Source organism: Arvicanthis niloticus, chromosome 2, assembly GCF_011762505.2.
Source record: "Arvicanthis niloticus isolate mArvNil1 chromosome 2, mArvNil1.pat.X, whole genome shotgun sequence".
NCBI classification, from domain to species: domain Eukaryota; kingdom Metazoa; phylum Chordata; class Mammalia; order Rodentia; family Muridae; genus Arvicanthis; species Arvicanthis niloticus.
Window position 1 is genome coordinate 35,983,221 of NC_047659.1, and position 27,789 is coordinate 36,011,009.

The window sequence follows — 27,789 nt, forward strand, 5'->3', positions numbered from 1 at the left end:
AAAGGAGCCCCCTCATAGCACCTTTGACCTTGAGAGATGCTGTCAGCAAAGAAATAAAGTATACTCATGCAAGTCTTTAAGCTTATACCATGTGTTTTGATGTGAAGATGCTGGCGCACGGGGATGAGATTTCATTTTCTTACGGTATTAAAGAAATCTGGAAGTGAGCCACAGTTAATCAGAAAGCACATTCTCTGGAGAATACATGATGGTCCTTATGAAAAAGTTATTCTCCAGTGCACACTGTTATGTGATGTGCTGAATGCCCATGTTTACTAATGAAATAGATAGTTTGTAAATGGGAAGGGCAAGAAACTAGTGTAAGGGCTGGGGTGTCCTTGTGGTAGAGTGCTTGCTTAGCATGCTCAAGGTCCTGGGTTCGATTCCCAGATCCACAGAAGGGAAACCATTCTGAACTATATAAAGATGACATGGTTCTTAAGCTGTAGAGGCAAACTAACCCGGGTTTTCTGCCCCTAAGGTTAGTGATCTGGGTGCTTGGCTTTGATTCCCAGTTTAAGCTGTTGAGCTTCACCATCTTTCCAGTTTTGTGTCTTGAGATGGGGAGGAAATTCTACAGAGCCGACCTGTTGAATATTTAAAATCTAAACTTAAAAAAAAAAATCAGGAAAAAGCTACATGAACATTGACCACAGAGTTCTGCCTTGTATTCTCTAAATAATACAGCATGCCTTCCAATTTACATAGCATTTCCATTGTATTAGGTATTGTCTAACATCTGGCTGTGATTTAAAGTATACAAGAGAATGTATGTAGGCTTTATGCAAATACTGTGCCCTTTCCCATAAGGGACTTGATCATCCTAAGATCAAATGGGGATATTGGAACCAATCCCTAACCAATACCAAGGGGCAAGTATTCTCTCTAGATTGTTGAAGAGTAAATCAGTTAAAAGTCCTTATAACAATGTCTGGGCCATAGTAAGCATCTTAGAAATGTTTGCTCTTATCATTGATGGCATGTTGTGTAGGGTTCTGGGCTCTTTGCTTTTCTGACTCTGGACACTCTTCCTTCAGACTTTGGTAACCAGTGGCACTTTGGAGACATTGTTTCATTAGCTCGCTTGTCTGTGGTCAACCCAACCCTGGCCACTCCATCTGGTGCAGATGGAGGAAGGAGTTGCTTATTAGGCATGCCCTTAGCAGACTGCTGCAGGGACAGTTGCTGTAAACAGTCTGGGAAGACATGTGTTTGCTAAGAGATTGGAGGTGGGAGGAGGGGGAGGGAGTCACAGAGGCCTAGACTCAAGGATGGGAAACAAGAAACTTCTGAGTCTGCAAAGATGTCTGTGCTTCTGAAGTACTGTGCACAAGATTCACAGCTCACTTCAGCGTTACAGGAACCGGGCTCTCATGTAACTGGTGTGTGTGTGCTGTGAGTCCTAGCCATGGCCAGGCCTCCACCAGACCTACTCAGTGCCACCTTGGAAATGACTGGGTGAGGAGCACACATGTGCACCTTTGTGGGAGTGATCAGAGCTGTGGGTCCACTGACATTTCTTTCTGTGTTACTGCAGGGACACCCCAACTAGTTATGCAACGTTTTGCATGTGTGACTTCAAAAACTCTTAGGAAAAATGGATTCCACTATTATCTAGCAAACTGTGTTGTTCTTGGCAATCTTCTAAAGATGAACTTTAAATACAGATACACAAGTACAGAAGTTAAAGGGTTCTTTTACGGAATAACAAGGCGTGTGATTTGATCAAAGCAATTTGTCAGAGTATTTCATTTGGTTTTGTGTTTATGCTGATTCTGTGTCAACATTTGTTCAGTCACATACTTACACTTGCAAGTCAGATACACAGAAAGGAGTAGCTAGTGAATATAATCTAGCTGTTCAATTTACGTGATGTCAGAGGGCTTTTCCCCCAGAGACATACTGGAAGAACGAATGAAGCAAATAACTTGCAATCCATTTTGTGTTTGAGAAATCATGATTAGAGTGGAATGCTAATAAGGTTAGCTGCAGAGAGACAATGTTGACATTGTTGCTAAGATATTTTACCAGACATATCATTGAAGCTGCTGTTTTGAAAATGGATCATGAGTGAGTGTGTGTGTGTGTATGTGTGCAGAGCAGGGATGTAGTATATAGAATATAAAAGACACAAAACAGGAAATGCTGAGGCATCTTGTTCTCTCCCCTAATCTGTATACCTCAGAGTGGGCCTGAAGAAGGCTTTGTTAAATAGTTACATGTATAGTCAATTTATATGTTCTCTTTCTGGAAAATGAACAGAGTTGGTTGTGCAGTGCCATTTCAAATGTATATTATATGTTGGAGGTGTGTATGTGTGTGCACATTCATGTGGAGGCCAGAGGACAACCTCAGGTATGTACCACCCACCTTGGGTTTTCTCACTGACTTGAGGCTTATTAGGTAGGCCAGGTCTACCAGCCAGTAAGCTCAGGGATGTTTGCCTCTCCAGTGCTGGCTGGGATTGCCAGTGTACTACCATGTCTCGGAACATTTTTAAAATGTGGGTTCTGTGGAGGAAACTCAGATCCTCACATTTGCAAGGCAAGCATTTTACCCTTGAATGGTTTTTGCTGTTTATTTGTTTTTGAGAAACTTTACATGTTACCTAGAAACTTTAAGCTACCCTTCAGCCCCTGCCATGTTATGATCCCATTTTCCATATAAGGAAATTTTCTTTTAATTGAAGTCAGAGAGAGCAGCAGTTCCCTTTATGCTTGTCCTTTCTCTTGTGGTGAGCCTGCTGGCACAGAGCTTTGCTGATGGAAGTGCCAGAGTTTGGGACTGAGTAGTTAGTGAGGGTGGTGTAACAGGTTATGATATTGTTCCAAAACCCTTTTTCCCTCTACTTATTTTTTTCCACCCCCAAAATGTCATCATGTCCAATGTGACAGAATGTTCCTGATGATTATATCCTTGAGAGAAACACGACTTGCTAAATGATCTGTGGGTGATAGAATTTCTTAGGCACTGCACAGTTAGTTCTTCATGCTCTGTGTGCACTTTGGTTAGGGCATCTGCTACTTGGGCCAGCAAGCCAGAGTGGCACTATAATAGAGTCGTGACTAGAGTCAGGCAGCCGGGGTTCTAGTCTGTGGGCAACTTTGTGCACTCATCTGGAACAAGGAGAAGTTGAAGCATCTATTTTAAGTGGATTAAGACGAATAAACAAATGTATATAAAGTGTTTAATAAGATGTCTGGCACAGTGAGTAAGGACTTACTGAGTATTAGCTTAATCATTGTTAGTGGGAGCTGGCAAGATGGCTCAGCAGTAAAGGTACTTGCTGCCAAACCTGAGGACCTGAGTTCCATTCCCAGAATGTACATAACAGAAGGAGAAAACCAGTCACTGCAAGTTGTCTCCCGAGTGCCACAGCCGCTCCCACACATACACAACCAGCAAATGTAATCATTTAGTTCAGATACACTCAGTAGACATAACGTTTATAATTAACACATAACTACAAATTCCGACGTGTCACTGTGATACCCACTTGATGTGAATTCCAGGAGTCAGTGAGCTTGGACTGAGTCCTAAGGCTAAGGCATACAAATGAGATGCAGGAGTGGCTTAAGGATGGATATCCTAAAGGCACTGGCCGTTCCAGGCTATCTTGCTGCCTGGTTTCAGAACACTAATGACATATTTGTGAGGTCTATGGCGCTGTGTTCCTCTTCTTATGTCAACCACAAGAGGGTTTGGTGGGAAAAACCAGGTTCTTTGTGTTATTCTAAATTAAGAAGGTATATTTGGGTTGTGTTTAAGGAAATTTAACATTAGGTAAAGAATGCATGCATTCATTGGTTGAGCTTGTAAGTTGAAGGCAAAGACATTGGACTAAGACAGCTGGGTTATGGTTAACACATGTTAATCTTAGTTTTGGGGGTGATTTGAGGCCAGCCTGGTCTTCATGGGGAGACCCTGTGTCCATATGGGGAAAACTGACAGGCAAACAGAAGCCAGTTTGGAACATCACTGAAGAACAATGAGTAGGGATAGACCGTCTTACAGCAAGCAGTAAGGTTTGGTCAGGCATGTTATCTGCACAAGGACAAGTCTGAGCCTGTGGATTGAAGTCCATAATAGTTATGATTGGAAGCTTCTAGAAAGAGGAAAAGTAGCCCTCCTTTTTGGTAACTATCTAGGGAGATAGCTTTACTGGGTAGCCCCAGGAAGTAAAAGAAGATGGGTATAAATTTCTGTTTGAAGTAACTATGTGCTGGAAAATCAAGTACACTTTGTAAAACATTCGTGTCCTAACGTTGCCAGAATACAGGCCAGACTGAGAGCAGCCAAGGAAGAGGAAACCTATCCATTCCTCTAAGCTGTAAGAACAGCCACCACCACCACCACCACCACTACCACCACCACCACCACCACCACCACCACCACCACCACCACCACCACCACGTTACTGAAATCTAAGACATTGGTTGTGCATCCCATTCTGCTGTTATTGTCATTCAGTGTATAAAACATTGTGTTTACTGGCTTAGATGTTTATTCCACGTGCTTTTAAAAATGCCACTCACATGGCAAACGGTTTTCTTTTTCTTTCTCGTAACTTGTTCATTGGCACCAAAACCAGGCTTTGTGCTGTGGCCTTTGCCCAGTGTCCTGACCATGTAAAATGCTAGCTGCTGTTAGCAAGTTCTGACAGCTACAGTTATTATTTTAAGTTGTCACTCAGATTCTTTTTTTCACTAAGAGGTGAAGTGTATGGTTGAAAACCACATTTCCTGAAAGGGTAGGGGATGAAAAGGGACAGTTGGCTGAAGTGTTACAAGGCGTAGGTTATATATACAGAGTTTGTAAAACCGTAGTGGCTCCATTGTTGTAGTTAATTTAGGTGGCTCTCTGAAGTAATGTTTTCTTCTCCTCTCCAAAAGAATACATATACTGTGTGTTGAGTCTGGGAGTGTCTCTGAATGCTTTTAGTTGATATGACATACAATTGCAAAGTTGCTTCAGCTTTATGAGACCTGATCATGCTAGCGGGTCTCTCTAGATACAGCTATTGTTTTTTTTTACTTCTGGCTTTTGATGTTGGAGAGAGTGACGTGTTGAGCATTGATTTGCAAAAGATATGTTGGAGCCCCAGCCTTTAACATGGTGTTAGCGGAAATGACCCAATTTGGAAATACAGTATTTACAGATGTGATTAAGGTCTCTATAGAATTAGGTTGGTCCTAATTTCAGATACCTGGGGTTCCTAAGAAAGATTGTAACAATGTAAGGTTGCAACAATGTCAAGAATGATGTTTGTACCTGTAATTCCAGGTTTTGGGAGGTTGAGGCAAGCCTGAGCTATATAGTGAGTTCTGGGCCAGCCTGAGCTACAGAGGGAGACCCTATTTCAAACAAACAGACTCACATGGACAGAGAGCACTGTAGATTGATGAAGGCAGGGTTGGAGTGCTGGGTCTTCAAACCAAGAAACATCAGAGATAGCTGGCTAGAGATGAAGAAATAGCCATGGGCTGGCTCATCGCTGGAGGTAGCGTGACCTTGCTCCACACTGTGACTATGGACTGTTAGGTCTGGAAATGTAAGGAATTAACTTTTGGTTGTTTTTGAGTCACCTGCTTTGTGGTCCCTTCATTTACACAACTCTAGAATGGTTCAATACCCAGGCACCACTGGGTTCTGGCTCTTTGCAGTGTCCTCTGCTTTGTGCACATTCAAAAACACATACTTTGGTCTGTGACAATCTTTTCTAAAGCTTTCAATACAAAGTTTTTACCAGGTGACACTAGGACTGTGTCTTCCTCCAGTGAAGCAGCATAGAACCTAATGGGTCCTACCAACTGTATTCCTCTTGTCAGAACAGGGCTTTGTTTTTAATGACTTTATCGTGTCCAGGTTTCTTCTGAGAAACATCTTTTGTGCTCCATACCTGTAATCTTTTCTTGTACCATTAAGCGTTCTTTTCTTGCCTTTTTCCTCTCTGGCCTAGGAAAGCTCTCCTGAGCCTTTGCTCTTTCTCAGTGCTGTGTATAAAGCAGTGGTGGATCCTAGTCTGTGCTGCATACTAAATGATCGTGACCAGCCTAGGCCAGCCACTCCATGTTCCGCCAGGGTGCCCAGCTGCTTATGAATGGTGTTCTCAGTTCTCTTTCTCTGAGTCTTAAAGATACTCACTTTCTCGGGGGCTGGAGGGATGGCTCGGTGGTTGAGAGTATCGTTTGTTCTTCCAGAGGACCTGAGTTCAATCCACAGTACCCATATGGGAGCTTACAACTCTCTGTAACTCCACTTCCAGGGGATCCAACATCTTCACACAGATGTACATGTAGGCAAAACCCCAATGCACATAAAATAAAATAAATCATTAGAAAAAGATACTTTCCTTTCATTGATAATAAATGCTATACTTTATCAGCTCTTCCTACCTGATAATTCCAGGGGAGGCCTGTTGTGTAAGGGGGCCCTGTTTAATGGAAGTGTTCATGCTGGGAGACTTGGGGTAAAGTAGCCTCAGTAGTGGGAGTAGGGACTCTGTTTCCTTGCTGACTGGAGTGTGGTTAAGCCACGGATTGTTGCAACAATAAAGAATGTTCCAGCATGGTCTTTTAGATTGCTATGGTTTTTCTAGCTATCTCCTGTTTGGGGGTTTTTGCCTCTTTGTTGACAGACATTTTACTGGGCTTTAGGGAGGCTTTGCATATGTACGTGCCTGGTGCAGTTTTACACACAGTCTAGGACTCAGGCTTTACTCACCTGCATCCCACCTCAACCCTGCCCAATCTTGTCAGCTGGCTGTCCCCCTGCTAGGGACAGGCTTGTTGACTTGGAACTGGCACAGAGACAGTAAAAAGGACTTGTCATTGGTGATGGCCTTCTGCTGCTCCTCCTGCCTTGCATCATGGCAACCTGCCAAGTGCAGACTGGTCACCTCTGGGTGGCATTCACATGCAGGTGTCTGTGAGCACAAACCCTGTGAGATGGAGCTTCCTTTCACTTACTTCCCAAGGGAGAGCATAGCAGGTGGCCCACTTAACTTCACATATACACATAGCTCTATCCTTGGGAGTATAAAGATAAATATTTACATCAAACATATACATAGAGGGTGTCAACCATATACATGGATTAACCTCTGCCCGTGCTCCCAGCTGTTTACATCCTATCATCCTGTTTCCAGATGCAGGCGTGACTACAGAATCCAGAGATCCTCCATTCACAAACAGTAGGAGTGTTTACATGTACACTGCATACATAGAGTTGCGTATACATACTACATGAGCATAAATATATACACATACACTCCCAGGAAACATATGTTTTTAAATACTGAAAACGTGGTCTAGTGGTCATTTCCTATGTTTTTTTTTTTTCCTTCTCTTCTCGCCTATTTGACGACGTCGTCTTTCTTCTTCTTCTTCTTCTTCTTCTTCTTCTTCTTCTTCTTCTTCTTCTTCTTCTTCTTCTTCTTCTTCTTCTTCTTCTTCTTCTTCTTCTTCTTTCCCATGTTTGCCTTGACTTCTGGCTTCTCACCTCAACCTTCTGAGTGTTGGGATTACAGATATCTAACAGTCCCAGATACCACTTCTTTTTCTGGTTTTTCTTTCCCTTTTAAAAACCAGAACACAAGCATCTTAGATCCTGACCAGCTTCCTGTTCCAGTGGCGAGAGAAACCCCTGATACACATTGCATCGATTACGTTACCCTCTCTGGGAGAGCCTTAAAGCCCATGACTTGAGTTTCAGTGGTTGGAACAGCTTCCCAGGCAGCACGTGGCCTCCTCCCGGAACAGAGGAGTTGGGGCTGCTGCCCTGATCAGATAGAGCAATACAAGGCCTTGAAAGCTTCAGAATCTAAGAAGTGGGGAGGTTGATGAGGTCAGAAAGCATCTATGTGCTGCCGGGGAAATGTAGAGTGAGGAGTTTGCATGCATTCCACAGACCTTTCCAGGCTGCTGTTGGTTGCAACTGACCCACATTTTTATTCTTCCTCTGGGCCAGACTGGAAGATTAGACCCACCAGTCTCGCTGCAGAAGCTGCAGGCCCATATGCTGCAAGAGTTACTGAACGTACAGTCCTGGGTGAAAGGAAAGGATGCTATTTTGAGTGCTTGATGACTAAACACCTATGCTTCAGATGTACCTGGTTTGTGTGACAGCAACATAAGGTGTGACTGAAGGAAAATTAATGATCAGGAGGCCTGGGTGCCTCCCCAGCAGAACGTTCGGGAGCGCTTGGAACTAATTAAGCAGCCGGCACAGAACTGGAAAAATAGGGAACAGCTTTCTTCATGGTGGCCTGGGACTGCGTGCAGACCTATATATACACTATTTTTGGTTTTCTCCATCGGGTACACAGAATGACGTAATATAGAAAGTGTATCTCGGCAGGCAGCCTTCTGAAAGGGGAACGGCACCGGGGAGATGGGCAACCTGTGGTTGCCTGAGGTACCCTCAGGCACGTTGCTTACTCCTGTCTGCTCCTCCATCCTCTCATCTAGAGGGGAACTAGGACTTGTAGGGAGGTTGTGAAGATGAAGTGAGGAAGTGGGGTGCTCCTGGCACTCGGTCTGGGCACCTACTGCATCCCTGAAAGCGTTTTCTTTAAACTATGCTTCTGTAGAATCTGAGAATGGAGAGTTTTCCGAGGTCATAGATTTTTAAAAACTCTGTAGCCCTTCCATGGTGGCCTGTTTTAAAGAAAAGCTTGGACAGTCAGGGAGAAAATAGCATTTTGTTTCCTTGGTATGTCTCAGGATAAAGTGCAGGAAGTATAAGGACATTTGCTGACCTCCATGGAGGAGGTGAAAGGGCCTGCTTGTCTCATTAGCTGGTAGTTTTTTGACCCCAGAACCTCCAGGTCAGCTGTTTTCTTGTGGTTTTTGTTTTGTTTTGTTTTTGTTTTTGGTGGTACTGTGGTACTATTTGAGAATTAGTCATGATTGTGTGGATATGTTATGGGATCCTCTTATCCTTTCTTTTTGAAAACATACACTGAATAATCAGTAGCTGGGTCTAGAAGCCAGGCATGTAAGATGCTTTAAAGTGTTTTCCATTGCAGAGAGAACCTTTCACAAGGTTCAAAAAAGACACTGGGTCTTGCAGAGGAAATCTTTCCCAACTTGCTGGGTTTCTGTAAATATATATGAGTTATGTGGTTATAAAACCTTATGATGGAAAATATGTTTAAAAAGCAGTGCGCTCAGAGGCGGGAACCACAGAAGACGCCATAATACATCTAATGCCCTAGTTAAATGTATCACCCGAGTCCCGTTTTCTGGAACTGGATAAACAGAACATCTTTCTCTTTCTATTCTAAGCTTCTAGCCCCCGCCTTCCCTGGCCACTTTATGGCACGATAAATGGAAATCTTATTTCCTGCCTCTGTAGACCTATTTACCTGAATGTCTGAGCTCACCCTTGCCACTCTCAGGGCCACCCTTTCTCAAATAGGCTCTGCTTTCATCTGCCTGCCTTCTGTGCCCTCCTTTAAAAGCTGCCTCTAATCCTGCGGTGTCTGCTTTAATCTGCAGTGCCGACTTTACCATTCCACATGGCCACCTTTAAATGTTCATCTCCTAGTTTCACGTTTTTTTTTTTTTTCTTTCATTGTGAATTTAAATTCAAAGTCTTTAAGAGTTGGTAGGGATGTTAAATAAAGAACTATTATCAAAAGCCATTTCTGCAGATTTATAATGCTTTATTAGATGTCATACTCTCTTTGGTGAGTCCTTTATCTTTGTCCATATGGCTTTCACTCTTATACTTTATTATGTGTGTATTTTAATTTTGATTTATTATAAACACAGAAGACCTTATAAGTATCCGTTTATTTCCCATGTCCTTCCTGATCTTTTATTTTTAGAATTCAGGAAATCAGTGATTTTAAAATAGGAAAAATGTGTGTGTGTGTGTGTGTGTGTGTGTGTGTGTAGATTGTATATAACTAACAGAGCCCAAGATACTGTTATCCCCTTTGCATTGCCCCTTACATATTTAGCTCATTTAGAATGTGTTTCTTTTGGGGTTCTCCATTTTTCCCAGCATCCTTAAAACAACTGCAGCAGTGTGTTAGGATCCTAGGAGAAGGCTGGTTGGGCGAAGGTTCCAGCTGCTCTGCCTGTTCCTCCCAATTAATGGTGCCCCGCTTTCCGGCCTATGAGAGGTGTGCTTGGATCGGGGGACTCTCTGAGATGAACTTGCACTAGGTGATATGGTTGTCTGTGGGGTTTAAGTGTTCCACGGGAAGCACCCGCCAGTGTTGGAGGAGAGCCTGGCAAACCTGGTCATTGATAACATGGCTTTTGTACCCTGGAGAGAATGCATTGTCCTGCCCAGTCTGGGCCTTTCTGCTACAGCAACCGGAAGCGTGATTGAAGTGTGCTTCCTAGTTCTTAACTGGATCGAGGAATAAAGTAGGCTGCAGTTAAAGCAACACCTACTCAAGGCCAAAAGAAATGCCCCAGTCACGATGGTCGCTGTAGTGAAAAATCTTTAATTCTTCTGAAGCCCTTTTCGGCATCTGCTGAGGAATGTTGAGTGAACTGGGGATTTTCGGATGCCCCACTGCTTGGAACACCCCATCATTCATGTGTGTGCTCTTACCAGAGTTCTACTTTAGGCCTTGGTGTCATGAGATGCTCTGGGCTTCTTTTGACCTTAACCTGCTGCTCTGTGCTGTTTAAGCTCTCGGGCTCCAGGATGCTGTTCTAAGCAGCCTGGTCTCCCACTTGGTGCTTTATGCCTCTTGCTCCTCTCTAAAGCTGCTCTCCTGCTTTGTGCCTTCCCTATAAAAGGAAGCTGGGAGTTTAATTGTTTCTGGAAAACCAAACAGAACAGCATGTTTGGGACAGATACTGTCAGGAGATGGCAAAGTCAAGCTGAAATAGATGTCCCCTTCCCCCAAACCCCATCTCTAAGTCCCATTTATTGCAGCCTACATAAAATCAAAGAGCTGGAGCCCAGCTGCTCCCAAGGCTGAGGGTCCTCATGGCTTCGGCATGCTTTGGAAGGCTCTGTCTTACAGACTTGCAGTTAATGAAAATATTTGCTTTGTTTGATACAAACAAAGTTTATGGGCAGAATTTGTGATTAGGGAATGCTTTAAATCTGCACTCCAGTCCCTGATTTCTCTTGTTCTGTGTTAGAAAATTCGGTCTCTGAGATAGTAACCCTTTTCTCAGGATCAAGCTTAACTTTTAAAGTTTCTGGTGATGGTGTGTGTATTTCCTTTTTTTTTTTTTTCCAACCGAAAGTAAGGGACTGGAAGTCTGGGTTTTCATGTGTATATAGGCCAGAAATCTTTCAGAGTGGGTAGTGAGACTATTCCTTATGGCCTATTGGGCTATCTCATTGCCATTTACAGCTCAAGTCTGTGACTTAGGTAGTACATGGGGCCATGTAGCTCTCTTCAAAACATGAAAAAATCAGCCTTGCTTGCTGCTCTGGCATCCTCGGTAACTGCGGGATGTAACTACTTACATGTTCTTGTCTCACTCCTGTTGTTACTTGCCTAAATCCTGTAGGCGCTGTACCTGCTTACAGAACCAAATGGCAGTGGGGTCTGGTCGTGGAACTAGTTGAGACTGAGAAAGTAACTGCCTTTCAGCTCTCATCTCTTCTGAGATGTAAGCTTACAACCCTCTTGGGAGGCAGTGCTCTGGCAGAGCCTTGGCTCTGCCTTTCATTGGCAGCCACAGAAGTGGTAGTCTCATGTGCTGGTTACAGATATCAAGAAGTGGTGTCTTCAAGAGTCCAGGGGTGTAATGGTCCAAGGCAGGGACCTCTCCTGTTCACTTGGACAGTATGAGGGACCTTTACTAATTCCTCTTTACCCTCCTCCCTTAGGGGTAGAATGTCTTGGTCACCTGCCTTTAGTGTTTTTGTGATTCTAGTGAGGACTGGCTAGTAATTGTGCTTTTCCTCCTTCTTCAAATTAGTGACTTAGGCAGTTAGTGGTAATTTATTAGCGTCTCTGGTTTATTGAAATGCTTGAGTGCAGTTGGCTCAGGTGAGGCTGAAGAGACCTTGCTGACTCTGCCAACTTGCCCACTGCTTTTGAGCTGCTTGTGGAGCCCAGGCTTCAGCATGTTCCCCAAGTCTGGGGCAGGGTTAACAGTCCTTCCCATGTGAAAAGCCAGCACAGCAATGCAGCATGAATAATGGCGGTTGGGGTCACATCCCTTTCTGGCCTTATGCAGAGATCTGGAAAAAAAAAAATTAGCGCCTGCCTGGCTAGACATCTTAGGGGTTTCATCTCCCCAACCCCAAGTGTGGTACTTGGGTTTCTTTTGTAGCTAGGAAGTCGGCGCAAGGACTAGTTGGAGAGCCTTTGTCAGACAGACTGAATTTGCTTATGGGAAACTTACATGTCTCCTCTGAATTCTACTGTCTATAATTTAGAGCTTTGAAGATGGTTTGTAATCTATGGAGTGATGACTCAAGTTTCTTTGCAGTCCTTAGTTGCCTCTTGGTGTATTCTGAGGAATGTGACTTTGGGTGGGGCTGCCGAGTTGGGGGAGGGGCAGATAGGAGCAAAGGGTATCATCTGAGTGCATGTAACTGGCTACATTTCTTCTCCAAGAGGCTCATCCCCGCCGAGGCCTGTATTCCTGTATTCTTTGTACAATATAATTGCATCCTCTGTGTTTTTGGAGGATCTGCTTACTCTAGAAAGTTTGGTTTCATAATGTGTGCTAGTTTGTTCCCAGGTCCATTTAGGGGTTACATGCTAAAGGAACCTGCTCAGTTTTGAGCAGTGTGATGGGTTGGGGTTGGCAGGGGTTCAGGAGGGTAGAGAATTGAGGCCAGGAAGCCCTGTGGGTGCAGTCCAGGTCTTCCATTGGGATCCCCATATGGGAGGAAGCAGACTTGGGGCTGGAAGTCCAGAGAGTTCCTGGCTTTGGACTTTGTGTAGCAGTTGAGTGGGACAGAAAGGCCCTCCTGGCAGAGTTCACTGATGCTTCAGTAGTAAAGCTTGAGTTCTCCTACAGGCAATGGAGTTCAAGAGTGATCAGCAGAAATCATTTAAAGAAATTCAGAATATCTGATATATGGGAATTATATTCTAAGGATGTAGCTCTTCCAAATTAAAGTCTTATCAACTTGTCATGTGTGGTATAACCTAGATATCACTTCTTTACTCCAGGAGGTGACTTTGGCTTCGAGACACCTGCCTTATCCTCCAGTGGTGAGTCTCCTGTGAACAGTTTGTCCACAACAGAAGACACATACCGTGTGAGCTTGGCCAAGGGGGTCTCTATGTCTCTTCCTTCATCACCTTTGCTGCCTCGACAATCTCACCTGACACAGTCAAGATCGAACAAAAAATCTCCAGGTAAAAAAAAGCATCCCAGTATCTACACAAGCTATATTGGTTATTTAAATTATGTATGATATATTGCACAAATAATTATGTATAATTGTGTCATATATATGATCCATATATCATATATATATGTGTGTGTGTGTATCATACGTATGTATATATCAAGATGAGTGCATGTAGGAAATCTTCAGGGAAAGCCAGGTGTGGTGGTGTATACCTGTATACCTATAATCCCAGCACCTAAAACAGCTGAAGCAGAAGTTCACGAGCTTGGGATTTCCAGGCCAGCTTGGGCAACATAGTGAGATCTCATCTCAGAAGAACTAATCTTGGGGCTGGAGAGATGGCTCAGAGGTTAAGAGCACTGGCTGTTCTTCCAGAGGTCCTGAGTTCAATTCCCAGCAACCACATGGTGACTCATAACCATCTATACAGGGATCTGATGCCCTCTTCTGGCATGCGGGCAGAATACTGTATACATAATAAATAAGTTTAAAAAAAAAAAGAAGAACTAATCTTTTAGGAGAATATTTTTCAATATTAAAATAACTTTTAGAAGAAGGGGGTTCAAAACTTATTTCTAGCTACATATATGTTTGTGCATCTGTGTGTATGTGCACATGTAAATTCAGGTGTCCTCAGAGACCAGAAGAAGTTGTTGGGTCTCTTGGATCTGGAGTTATAGGTGGTTGTGAGCTGCCTGACATGGGTGCTGGGAACTGCACTCAGGTTCTCTGCAAGAACAGTAGGTACTCTGAACTGCTGCTGCCCCCAGGGAAAACAACGCAAGTATTTCAACCCACCTGTCTGTCGGTCCACCTCCAAGTATACTGATGAGCAGCTGCCCAGGATAGACTTTCATAGAGATTCAAGAAGCCCCTAAAGTTATAAATAAAGGCCAGTATCACTGACAACAGCCTGCCTGTTCATCACCACCAAGCCTTATGTATCCAATGTGTTTACTTGCTGACATCATCCAACGTTGGAAGAGCTATAAAGTTTAGTTTCTGCTGAAGACTCAGGCTTGTAACAGGGCAGGGGCCATGGCTCACTGGTATAGGGATCTTGACTCCTTTCGTCATTACCAGCTTTATGTGCTTGCCCATACTGAGAGCAAAAACAAACGGCGGTTGACCATGAGAGGCTGGGATTCAGATGTGAGGAAAGTCCTTCCTGTCCTCGTCCCTGGAGTCCCAGCAGTTCTTTGATATTCTTTTAAATTGGCCAAATATTTGCTTATAAAAGGCAGGATAATTTGGGTTCCCACTGATCATGTGCCAATGAAAATTCTTCTCAATTACATGGGAACATATTCAAAGTTCATCTAAATTGTGCCCTGGGGCTATGAAATTAATTAGTTTCTGGTTTCCTAAATATTTGTGTTAACTTGGAATGACATATGCATTATTTTTGAGTCCTGTAGTCGGTGTTTGAATTTTATGTGGGGTAAAATTAAGAGGGGAAACCCTGAGGCGTTGCATGTGTGAAATGATGATGTGAGTTTGGTTGAGTCTCCGAATCATTGTTCCAGAACTTTCTTATTTTGGACAGCATTGTTTACAGTTCAGTCATTAGCTGGAAATTGGGAACTTTTTTGGTATGAAGTGATTTCCTGTGCCAAGGAATTTGACCTGCTTATCAGTATTTAGTATTCCTGGAATGTCCTTTGCTTGCCACACTCTTTGCCATATCTCATGTCTTTTCTTCCTGCAAATCGTGGTTCCCACAGGGCCTGCCTTGCTAGGTTACCCTGGTTGGAATGACGGTCCTTAGGATCTGCACACAATCTCTTTTAACTCAGCTGTGTTGTTTGTCTGTTCACCCCAGGTTAGTGAGTTTATCAACAGAAACTCTTTGCCTTGCCAAATTTCATTTAGATGCATGAGACCTCTCCCAGACCTATCTAGGCCATCTTAACAAATCCAGATTTAGCCAAGAGACCTGTTAACGGTCAGTTTAACGAGGAAGTCTCATCCCCACCCCCAGCTCTGCCACCATCCCTCCCCCCATGGCCCCATCACATGACCTAACTGCAGCAAAAATTCTGTTAGCTCAGTGAAGTCAGAATTCCCCTCCTGGTTTCTGATTGTGATTTTTTTTTTCCTTTACTAACCGTCACCCTGTACCTTGGCTGTACATCATCCCTACTTGGCTGTGCAACTTTCAGAGTTGAGCCTAGTCTTTCCTTGACTGAAAAATTCTACTGCAGTGGCCCAACATCTACTCCTGAATTAAGTGTACCTTCCTGCACTTAATTTTACAAGTATCACTGAAAAATGTTATTTTCTTCTTCTTCTTTAACATGGTGTACTTCACAGAAGTGATGCTTTAGGGCAAGCAAAATGTCTTAGCCAAGCATGTCATACCTATGAAGAACAGATGATTCTGAGCCTCTATCTTACTATGAACCTCAATTAAAGGGGCTGCCAAGCACAGAGATTTGACATACTGAACCATGTTCAGTTGCTCAGACTATGAGATGCTATTGCTTTTGCCTTGGGGCTAGGGATCACCTGAGCCCCTAGGGAATACTACATTTTAGACATAAGTTTATTACTGATAGCAAAGTCAGTGTCTGTTCTATGGGGCTTTCGGTAGCCTTGGCAGGTGGACCTGGGCAATGTGACTGACCTGAAGAGTTTCCAGAGGACTCTCATTATATGGGCAGAGAGAAACCCTGACCAATATGAGATTTGGCTTTGAGACATAACTCTCATAAAGATGAAATTTATTTTTAAGTTCTTGTGGTTGGTCTTATAGACAGAAAGATGTAGCAGTCTTCCCGAATGTTCAGTCTTTTAATGGGTTCAAGAAAATGCCTTCCGGTTTAGATGCTTTTGTTCAACTAAGCATGTCTGTGCTAGCAGAGCAGTTTTCTGTGCACTGCCCAAACCCATGTAGCAAATCAGTGTCTCACAGTGATGATTTGGCATTATTATCTTAGTAATTTTAAGTTAAAAAATTGAATGAAAGGTAGAGATGGCAGTGACTCGGAAGACCTAAAATGATATTTTCTTAGTTGCTAACATGCATTTTTCTTTAAATCATATTATTGGAAAAGTATTCAGAATGCCTTACCTGCCCCCCCCCCTTTTTAATTTTTTAAAAAAGGTTGACATATGGCAGTGAACATGCAGTGGCTTTAAAAATACCCATCTATTTTAAAACTAGCCCTGTTGCTACTAACAATACAGTAAATACAGTGTATCTGCAGTTTCCAAGGATAACGAGCCATTCCATCTTCTGGTGCCCATACTTTCTCTCTATGACCTCTGCTCCCTCACTATTGCTCAGATCCAGCTTTCAAATTACCTTGCCAACTTTTGTTATGATTTGTGACATTTACAAAGTAGCATTTTTATTTAACATATTTTTTTTATCGATTCCTTGTGAATTTCAAAGTATGCACCCCAATCTCACTCATTTCCCAGTCCATCCATATCTGTCCTCCTTCCCTGTAACATCACCCCAAAAGAAATTTAAAAAACAAAAACATCAACAAACAAACAGACAACAAACAAAACCATCGCTCTGTGGAAACTGCAGCATGTCACAGTGTGCCACATGATACACTCTTTTGCCCAAACAGCTTCATTTGCAAATGTTCATTGCAATGAATCATTGGTCTGGTTTGAGGTCCCCTGGCTTCTGCTATACCATCAACACTGGATCCTCACTGAGACTCCTCTTGGGTATCCTGTTGTTACAGTGTGTCGTGGGGATCCTGCAGCTTTGGATCTGCAGGACCAGCCTCTTCGTGTGCTCCAGCAGCTCACAGATGAGTAGATGTTGGGATGGACCAACTCAAAGCCCTGATCTGAGCCTGGGTGATAGCTGAGTTATTCAAGCCTTCCAGTTTTCTCATACTCATTCCACCAGGGCCAGCTCTCCAGTGTGCACATCACTGCTGGTGACAGTGGCTGGTGAGGGACAGAGCTAGCTTAGCAAAGACCTTGGACAAAAATATCCCTTCAGGTAGCAGCCAAGACTGTGGAGGTCCACATGGCCTTAGGTGATAACATGGGGCACTGGCATTGTCACAGACCCTTGCTGTATTAGGGCCAGGGAACCAGACATGGCCCTTGGAGGCAGCACATGCCTAGACATCACATGACCTCAGGCAGTGCAGGCCTCTCACATCGGGCTGTTTCTCACCCCCACTGCATCTCCAGTTTCTCCTCTCCTCATAGCACATAAACCTCTCCACTTCTCTCTCTCCCATCTCTCCAGCACGTACTTGCTCATTGTAGTACAGCCTGCTGGCCCACATGGCAAGACCTCTCCATGTCTTCTGCCTGCCCAGGTGTGGGCCTCTCATGAAATTACTTTTAAAAGACACTAAACTTTGGAATTGAGAGCAGACTGGCTACACATAGCAGGATTTTTTTTTTTTTTTTTTTTATAAACAAAACAAGCAAACAAAAAAATGTAGAAGCTCCCCCCACCCCAAATCACTTACCTGTTTTATTTGCTTGTGTGGAAACTCATCACTGTGTGATGGTGCTTATCACATAAGGGAGTACATGTAGTTGTCTATTTTGCTTGGATGGAGGAATAGCCAGATATGCAGTTTTTTACTGAATGATGGACTGTAGCCAATGGATTGGCTGGATGGTCAAGAACTTAGAAAGAGCATGACTGGAAAATTGGTGAGAAAGACATTTGAGGAATATGGTGGTTTGAATGAGAATGGCCTCCAAAGCCTCCTCTATTTGAATGCTTGGTCTCCATTTGTTGGAACTGTTTGGAAAGGATTAGGAGGTGTGGCCTTGTTATATTAGGTTTGTCACAGAGGATGGGCTTTGAGGTTTCAACTTACATATTTTCTTTGTTTCTGCCTTCCTGCCTTCCTGCCTTCCTGCCTTCCTGCCTTCCTGCCTTCCTGCCTTCCTTCCCTCCCTCCTTCCTTTCTTCCTTTCCTTCCTTCCCTCCTTCCCTTTCTTTTGTTCTTTCTTTTGTTCTTTCTTTCTTTCTTTCTTTCTTTCTTTCTTTCTTTCTTTCCATTTGCTCTCTCTGTGTATGTGTCTGTGTGTTTGTTTGTGTGTTTGTGTGTCTGTGTGTCTGTGTGTGAGAGACAGGGTTTCTCTGTGTAGCCCTGGCTATCCTGGAACTAGCTTTGTAGACCAGGCTTGCCTCAAACTCAGAGATCCCCCTGTCTCTTCCTCTTGAGTGCATTTTGTTCTCTCTACTTGCTACTTGTTAAACAAGTATGTGGGCTCTCAGGTACTGCTCCAGAGCCTGTCGGCTCCTCACCAGTATGGGTCATAAACCTCTACAACTGAGTCCCAAATTTAAAACTTCTCCTTTTATGAGTTGACTTGACTCAGTCACGATATTTTGTTCCAGCATTTGGAAAGGAATTAAGACAAGGAAGTAACTGGATAGAACTCTTTGGCGGGAAAAGCATGCAAAAATACTGTGTCCCACAAAAATGTTTACCAAAAGGTGACTCCAACAGAGTAGAGTCCAGTAATCGACAGACAGTTTGACTGTTCTCTGGACACCTCTTTCCCTGGCCATCTCTGTCCCTCCCAGTGGGTCCATGAACACAGTGGCCATGGAGGCAGAGAGGTAAATCATGCATGGGCTTGACAACATGCACGTCCACTTACTGAGGCTGACCTGGCTAGAGCTGCTGCCAACAGCAGAGACCAACACTCAGCCCAGATATGGCACCGTTTCTCAGGATGACCAGCCAGCCACTTGGTGGTGAACTGAGTACATTGGACTACTTTCTTCTTGGAAAGAGCAGCGCTCTGTCCTTACTGGAGTAGATAGCTTAAAAGGGAGAAAAGAAACTGTCAGACTGGGACTCTTATTCCATCATGGTCAACTGCTGTGTCTGTAATAAAGCACCTTATCAACACAGCTTCTATTCATGAAGGTTTGGATTGATGCTATTGATAACTACTTAGGTCCTGGGAACTGTAGGCCAGGGATAATATTAAAGCCAGCGTGGGTAGCTCCAGCTTGTTAACTGCCACACATGGAAGTCATGAGCAGGAGGGCTGGCACAAAAATTCAAGGCCAGCTTTAGCTACATGGAGTTCCAGGCTAGCCAAGGCTGCGATGCAAGACAATCTCAAACAAACAAACAAACAAGCAAACAGAGATGTCACTAACTTTGTGTTAATGTAAATTTTATGTGATTGAGTTTCTTGTTTTTATCATGTACTTTTGGAAGTACGGGGCCTCCTTCATGCTAGGCAAGGGTTCTACCACCAAGCTATCTGTGCAGCCCCCAGTCCATATTCAGTTGTTTATATTTACCCTTCTACAGCCTTTCTCTGTCTGTATGTATTTTATTCCTCTGCTTGCCAGAACATTCCATTTTCTGGGTTTCTCTTTTCCATATTACTCTGACTGGTAGATCCATTTTATAAGCACAAGCAAGGATTGACACCCATTAAGGTATCTATCTCTGTGGTTGTTTGTGAGCTTCTGTGATTTGCCAGTGTCTTTCCTGTATCTTTGCTTTGTCTTTCAGAGATGAGAAAACGGCCTTTCCTGTGACTTCTTCCTTGTAATGTCATTAGCTCTTTCATATCCGCAGGCTTGACCCAGATCGCCATGGCTCCATTAGGATTAGGCATGGATGAGAAGCAGCCTTAGAAATGTTGTAATGGAAACAACAGAAAATGATGACAGGGGGCAGTAGAGGCTGAACAGCCTTCATCTGGAAGTCTGAAATGCTCCAGTATCTTTGGCTTTGAGAATTGATAGGACATCACACCCAACCTCATGTGATTGGTTGTGGGCAAAATTCAGGCACACTGAAAGTGTGACATACATTTCCATCTGACCGTGCCTATAGGTACACACGGACGTCAATCCATTTCATGTGGGTCCCACTCCTCCCATATGTCAGCAGTTACATTCACATACTCTAAAACCTGAAACACTCTGGGTTCTGAACACCTTGGACTAAGGATCCTTGCCCTATATCACCCCTTTGTAATGGCTAGGGCAGGGAGACTAGAGAACACTGGCTATTTCTACTTGTGTCTTACATCTGTCATAGTTGTTACGGTGGTTGTACAAACCCCACTTGCTGTCTATTTCTTTAGAGAAAACCCTGGCAAGCTATGAAGCAGAGGTCATCTTCTTCGTCTGATTCCTGGACAATGAGTTAATGTCTGCCAAGGCTTCCCTACCCTCCTCTGCAAGCGTGTTGCTTAACTTGGAAATCCCACCCATGAGTCAGAACTACTGCTGGCACTTTCATATGTTTTGCTTGTATGTGTGTATTGTTTTATGTGTTCATATATACATTTATACGTGCGTGTAGAGGTCAGAGACTGATCCTGGGAGTCTTCCCCAATTGCTTTTCCCCCTTATTTTATTTTTGAGGCAGGACCTCACGATATTCCTGGCTGCCCTGAAACTTGCCAGGTAGATCAGGCTGGTCTCAGACTTTGGAGATCTACCTGCCTCCACCTCCTGACTGCTGGGTGTAAAGACGTGCCCCACCACACCTGACTTTTCCACCTTTGGTTGTTTTGAGACAGATTCTCTCACTGTCCCCAAAGCTTTCCCATTCATCTAAGACAGCCATCATCTTGGTCATCAGCAAGCTCCAAGGATTCTCCTTTCTCAACATAGGGACTTCAGGTACACACTGCTATGCTTAGCTTTTTAATATGGCACTGGGACTCAGACTCATGTCCTTGTTTCGTGCTTGAATAGCAGCTACATCATTGACTGGTCCACATGCCCACTGCCCTCATCTACAGCACATAAACCTGAGACCTACAGAGAACTTTCCTGCTCTCCCCTTTTTCCTGTTTTAGATCATATTGCAGGCCTAGTTTTCTTGAGGAACTTGAGGTTTATTGTCTGCTGTTTCAATATTTTATAATTGATTTTAAAACTAGCTTCCAACTAAATATTTATATTGTTTTTCATTTAAAGAAATTGTAGCCATGTATGGTGAGACATGCGTATAATCCCAGGGCATGTAAGGGCATGTTTTGTTTGCATATAAGACAAACCTTGTAGCATGACGTAAAATGTTTCCTGTTTTCACTAGTAATTCCTAATGTAATTTTCTTAAACTGTAGTGTAATATGTATCACAATATGTATCATTTCCCATCTTACCAAGAATCCATGCATACCCATAAGCCCAGTACTTCTGAGGTAGAGATAGCATAGTCAGAAGTTCAAGGCTAGCCTGGGCTGCATAAGGCCCTGCCTATAAGCGTACCATTTAACAGTAAGCCATTCGTGTTGATGTGTAACCTATCACCAGAACTTCTGATACTTTTGTCTGGTAAGTTTTATGCACATCTGATACCTCCTCAAGGATGCAATTCCTAGAATGCAATTATTCAATGAAATGGCCGGCATTTGTGAAGAATCTTGTTGCATGCTGACCGGTTACTTTCCAGAAAGTTGTATTGATTTTATACTCGCTTCAGAGTTCACTGAGGGAGATTCTTTTTGAAGTTAACATCTTCTGGAAAATATCTAAATAGACGGTGCTTGTAGGCATTCTGTATGGGCTACTCATGGACTGCTGAGACCTTTAAAGTGGTGGAAGGGTCTCTCTGTAATCCTCCCCTTTTGAACTCCCCATCAGCCTGGGCTTCTTAGGCATTTCCATTTTCTTTCCAGGGTACAGAGTTGGGGGCATTATCACAGCTGAATCAGATCAAGTTCATGTTTAGAAAAACATTCAGCTGGCGTCCAGTTGCATCTGTAACTGCTCACTGTCTTTGATGCTTGGAGAGGCTCTGGGAGACCATGGAGCCTTCTGAGATGGTTGGACCTGGGAGGGCTCTTAGAACAGCTTCTGGCTCAGAGTTCTTTGAAGAAAAGCAAGCAGAGATCCCACACTCATGGAACATGCCTGAAATCTGTACGAGTTACCGACCTGTCAGTAGTACCCATCTGCCATATACTGCCGCAGCAGGAGCTGTGGGGAGAGGGTAAATGTTCTGTTCACGCACAGAAGAGAGCACAGTGTGAGATGGTGAGGTGGTGAGATGGTGAGGTGCCTCTCTGAGGCTGGCTGCTCCTGGACATGGAGAATAAGGCAGGGGGCACACAGCCCCGCCTTCGCCTTGCAGAAACAGCCACTTTTCCTTTTTCCTTTACCCCTGCTTTCCTTTTGAGTGCCTCAGACTACCACTAGGGTCCAGCCTTCAGCAGGGACATGTCCCTCTGCCACGGCGACTAGAACAGTGCTCGTTTCCTCCTGGAAGCTGTGGTGTGCTAGCCTTCTCCAAGGAGTAGGCAGACTGTCCCTTACCTAGACTAGGTGTGACTGTAACACACACGTTTCCTGTTGTTCTACAAATGTGTGCTCACACACAGAGCTAGTGTGTGCTCCGCTTTGAGTTCAAGGGCCTGAGACCACCTATTTCTCCGTTTGTAACTCATGTATGTCATTTGGTTACACCCACAAATTGCTCCAGGAGTATCCAAAGAAGACCAGCACACCAAGTCCTCTGCTAGAGCTGGGATTTAAGGCGTATGAGGAGTGGCTAAAGTTTTGTTTCTTTAGCTTCCAGACTAATGCTAATATATAGCAAGTTGCCAGCCACTGATGAAGAATATACGATTACTGCATGTAAATCCTTTTTAATGAGGGCAAGTGTGTGTGTGTGTGTGTGTGATTAACTTCCAATATTAGAGATACTAGTTGACAAAGAATTATTCATACACAAAGCATATGATATTGTCAGGCATAGTGACACACATCAGTGGTGTCAGCTACCTAGGAGGCTGCGTCAAGAGGATTGCTTAAGGCCAGTCAGGCAATACTGAGACCTTAAAAAGTGTGTGTGTGTGTGTGTGTGTGTGTCTGTGTCTCTGGCTGTCTGTAATGTCTATTCCTCTGTCCCTCCTAACCATTACTCTTGCCTTTTCTATTGTTTGTTTTGTCAGGGTCTCCTATGGAGCCCAGGCTGACCTTCCAACTCCCAGTCTTGCCTCAGCCCGTCTGTGAGATTGCCACCATGCACCACCACACCTGGTTTCCTCCCTCTCTTCCATGGTGCACAAAATAGCAGTCACACACTCTCCCACTTTCCCTAACGCTAGACAAGTGAGGGTCTGGATAACCAGCTGTGGAAGAGCATTCCTGTCTAGCAGCTAGAGCTGTCAGTCATGAATGTAATACAAAACGTTTTGGTCCACTTTTCTACCTAATTAAGTTATTGGGTTTTATGACTCACAGAAGTTTCTAATTTTCTAAAGTTAAATTGATACATTTTTTCCATTGTAATTCATCCTGTTGCATTTAAAAAAAAAAAAAAACAGGTTTATTGAAACATAATTGCATACCACATAATTCTACTATTTAAAGTTTCTAGTGCAGTCTTTGTAAGACATTTTCACAAGACTGCAGCCATTGCTTATGGTCTAATTTTAGACCATGATTTACCTCACCTAAAAATACCCAAACAAACTTCACTTCATTAAATCATTCTACATTGTCCCCCGGCTTTTCTTCCCTGCCCCCAAGCCCCGAGCAACTTCCACTTCATTTTCTGTGTCTCTAGATTACCTACTGTGGGCACTTCATACAGTTAGCGTCATAACGAGATGGGGTCTGCAGTGCGTGATTTTGGAGCATGCTTTGTGGTGTGAATCTACACCATTTGGTTTTGTTAACAAATAAAATCATGCAGTGTCTACTTACCACATTCTGCTTATCCATTATGGACAGTTGGTTGTTTTTCCTTTGGGCTGTTTTGAATACTGCCACCATGAACATCTTTGTATTTTAACTTTGACGTGCATATTTGTTTTTATTTGTTCTTGCCTATGTACGGAGTATTAGCACCAGTGGGCCTTAACCGTAGCTCTGTGTTACGCTTATTGCTTATTGTTACTGTATTGCCGAGTTCCTTTTATAGTAACGGCACCACTTGGTGTTCCCATCTGTGGAGTGGGCCTTTTGTTTTGCCTACAGCCTCTAACCCTGTTCATCCTTTACTTCATCATCCTAGTGTATATAAACTCGTGTCTTACATTTTATTGCATTTTAAATATTCCCGAACATAAATTAGTTATCATATATGATTTTCAAACATTCTTCCATTCTCTGACTTGTTTTTCACTGCCGTGACAGTTTTGTTTCAAACAGAACATGTTTTATATTGTCCAGCTCATGTGCCTCAACCCTTGTGATGCCATTGTGACCTAATCTAGCTTTCTGCTCTCTTTCTCCCTAGAGAGGGATCTATCTATCTCTCTGTCATTTCCACACCCTAATATTTAGATCTGCAGTCCATTTTGGATTAACCTATGTACGGTTGCGAAGTGTGGCAAATTATTTCACATGTGGACACCACTTGCCTCTGAACTGTTTATTGAAAGAACTATTTCTTCCTTGATTGGTCTTTGGTTGATCATCTTTGCTGCATTAAACCAGCCCTTACCAAATCGTGTCCCCCCCGCTCTGCTCATTCTCATGCTCTAGGTCAGAATTTCTCAGAGAGAACTCAGGTACAACTTTGATCTCACTCCATGCAGCTTTCCTTTAGTCTTTCCTTCCCACTCTGGGAGGAGTAGCCTTTGACTGCACCAAACACTACGAGCCATGTTTCCTTCTGCCAGGACCCGATGTCACCTCTCTCACAGTGCATGAGTTCCTCGGAGGACTGGAGTCCTGTCTTTGGTTGTGTCTGTGTCATTTCTCCCCACCCCCATCCCGCCCCACCTGGGAGCCCTGAAAACAGGATCCAGTCATTTTCTTTATGTTGCTGATGGGACCCTGGCATGACACTGTCTGGATGAGGAGGATTTCGGTGTTCTATGTTTTCCAGCTCCATATGATTAGTTGAAAATACCAATGGACACAAAAGCAATATAGAAGTAGTGTACCCTTGCATTCATAAAGCTTTGAACATAACTTTTTGCTGTATCGATCCAGACCACACACTTGACAGTTAAGGTCCAGCCTCCCCTACAGGCTGGGCTGTTCGTAGGTGGTGAGCTCTAGTGTGGGTCTGTTGGCAGCACCCGTGTCCCCTTGCTCTGCCCACACTCTCATTTCCCTAGGCTTTTCAAGGTTTTGCTGCCTGTTTCCTGCCTCCTGCCTGCAGTCAATGAGAGCTGGAGGTTCTAGCCAGGCACACGTATAGCAGTTCAGCTGCACCCCGTGGCTGTGTCAGATGGCGGCTGGAACAAGCCCAGAGCCATGCTCAGAAATGAATGTTTCGCCTCGAAGAAAATAGGTGGGGGTGGGGACGGTGGGAATCTTTTTTGATTATTGCTGATTGACAGTGAAACCTAGAAATCACAGAGGCTGGAGGGAGCTGTTCTATCTGTCTCTGACATTAATGAGTGTTAGCGTGAGGTAGGAACAGACAGAGAAGGCTGGTACTCTGGCTTGAATCCTCAAATTTGTTGTGAAATGGGAATGTTGGTAGGGGGTCAGAATGGCTGGCTGTGTTGAAGGCAGAGTAGCCAAAGCTGGGAACTGGGAAATGAAGGTGACAGAATGACTTTTTTTTTTTTTTTTTCCCCAAAGGAAATAGACTGTGGAGACTAGCATGCCTTCCTTCTCATAGTTTTTTCACATGGCAATTGCAAAACCAGCTCTAGTCTCTTTCCTTAGTCATATAAGGACATATAATACTGTCACAAGCCCACCTATTGTTTGTTTGTGTTTTGAGACAAGGTTTCTCTATATAGTTGTCCTGGAACTCACTCTGAAAACCAGACTGACCTCGAATTTATGAAGACCCACCTACCTCTGCCTCCCAAGTGCTGGGGTTAAAGGTGTGCACCATGCTGCCCGGCTAGGCTCACCTATGTTTAATTATTTCCCCAAAACCAATTTTCTAATGGCAGGTCATCAGAGCTTACTACAGACACAGTTTGTGATCTACCCTCACCTCCAATAACTCAGGCCCTGTCATGCACACCAAGCAAATACGGCTAGTAACCTGTACCTCCAGTCTCATCAGGGTTTTCTTCTTTCCTCTTCTTTTTGAGCTGAACATGGAAGCCAGAACCTCAAACAGGTTAGGCAGATGCTCTGCCCCCAAGCTACATATCCAGCCCCATATCCTTCATCGTCTAGGACAGTGAGCACCGCACCCAGGAAGCCTTGCTGGGAGTATGTACTTATCCAGAGTAGTTGGCTGGGCCACACCTGGCATCCTTTCTTTAGGAACGGCTTCTCTGAGGAAATTGGATTTTCTCTTTACTTCCTTCATCGGAAAGCCTGCCTTGCCGATCACAGGTGCTGAGTGCAGGCAGATGCATCACCTTGAAAAAAGCCTGGAGGATAAATTTCCCACCAAAAGCCCTGGTCTGGGTGGAGTGGTCCTCCTACCTGAGAGGGGAAAGGCCTCACTGGTGCTGTCTGTCTGCAGTTGCTGTAGTCACAGGCAGGCCAGACTTGGGCCTCACAGCACGGTGTGCTGGGGCAGGCTCTAGGTGTTTTCTCCTCGGGGATCTGGGGATCTGGTACCCTTCTTACAGGTGTGGTCTCGAATGTGTTTTCTTAAATTCTCATGCTGAAATAGTAAGCTGTGATGACCTGCCATTAGGAAACGGGCATTGGGGAGGAAATGAAGTACAGATAGGCTGGAGAGAGCAGGGTGCCTGTGGCAGTATTATGTGTTCTTATATATGTAGGGAAAGAGACTGAAGCTGGCCACGCCACAGCTATATGCAGACACCATGAGAAGACCAACAGTTTCTAGTCAGTTCCCTATCTTAGAGTTTCTATTCTCCAAGTTATGTAAAATAAGTTGTTTGAGCTACTCAGTGTTTGGTTCTGTTATAGCAGCCTGAGCTGACTGTGCCACAGGGCCAGCCAAATTTAGCTTAGAGACTGATGGGTAGATATGGTGCTGCAACTTCCTTGGGAACCCTACTGTATGGAGCTCACCTCCATCTCCCTTTCCTTTGGCTCGATGGCCTACAGAATCCCCACAGGCTCGGTCTGGTCTTCCAGAGCCTCCATCCTCAGCCAGCCCTCCAGTGGGATTCCATCCTTAGATCTATTGACTTCTGGCAAGGGTGTGTCATCTCCCTGTGTGGCTCTGCCACCTGCAAGGCTTTGTTCCTGTGACTAGGGAACAAAAGCATCGTAGTGTAGCCAGCTCTACCCCAGCTCCTGGGGTCACTCACAGCCTCTGGCTTTGCCCGTGACTTGTGGGAAGTGAATAATATGCGGGGGGGGGGGGGGGGGGGGGGGAAGAAGGTAACCGCCTGGTGAAGGAAGCTATCTTTTGGAACTGGTGATTGGAGTGAAGAGGCTCAGCAGAAAGGGGGAAATGTGGGTAAGGCAGAAGTGCCTAGTGATGTCCTGCCTTGGAATGTATGACAGTCCCCATATGTTCTCGGACATGAGAGGCCAGTGCTCCAGAAGGTGGTGGTGACTGTATAACGCCACAGTGATCCATCTTTGCTCACTCAGCAATGAGAGCAGACCTGCAGTGCAGTCAAGCTGGCAGTTGCCTGGTGTTTGGAGCTGTGCATAGGAGAAAGTCACAGTGGTGTTCCTTAAAGCAGCCAAATGATCAGGTC

The 27,789-nt window shown here is 44.2% G+C and overlaps 1 protein-coding gene across 8 annotated transcripts in view; it reads left to right on the forward strand.

Moving 5' to 3' along the window:
• Tanc1 (tetratricopeptide repeat, ankyrin repeat and coiled-coil containing 1) overlaps positions 1 to 27,789 on the forward strand; it is a 234,757-nt gene that overhangs the window by 100,494 nt on the left and 106,474 nt on the right. For all 8 annotated transcript variants that reach the window (XM_076928786.1, XM_034494295.2, XM_034494294.2 and 5 more), the window contains one exon: positions 13,115 to 13,303. In XM_076928786.1, the coding sequence (XP_076784901.1) occupies positions 13,115 to 13,303 (189 nt within the window). The remainder of the gene's footprint in view (positions 1 to 13,114; positions 13,304 to 27,789) is intronic.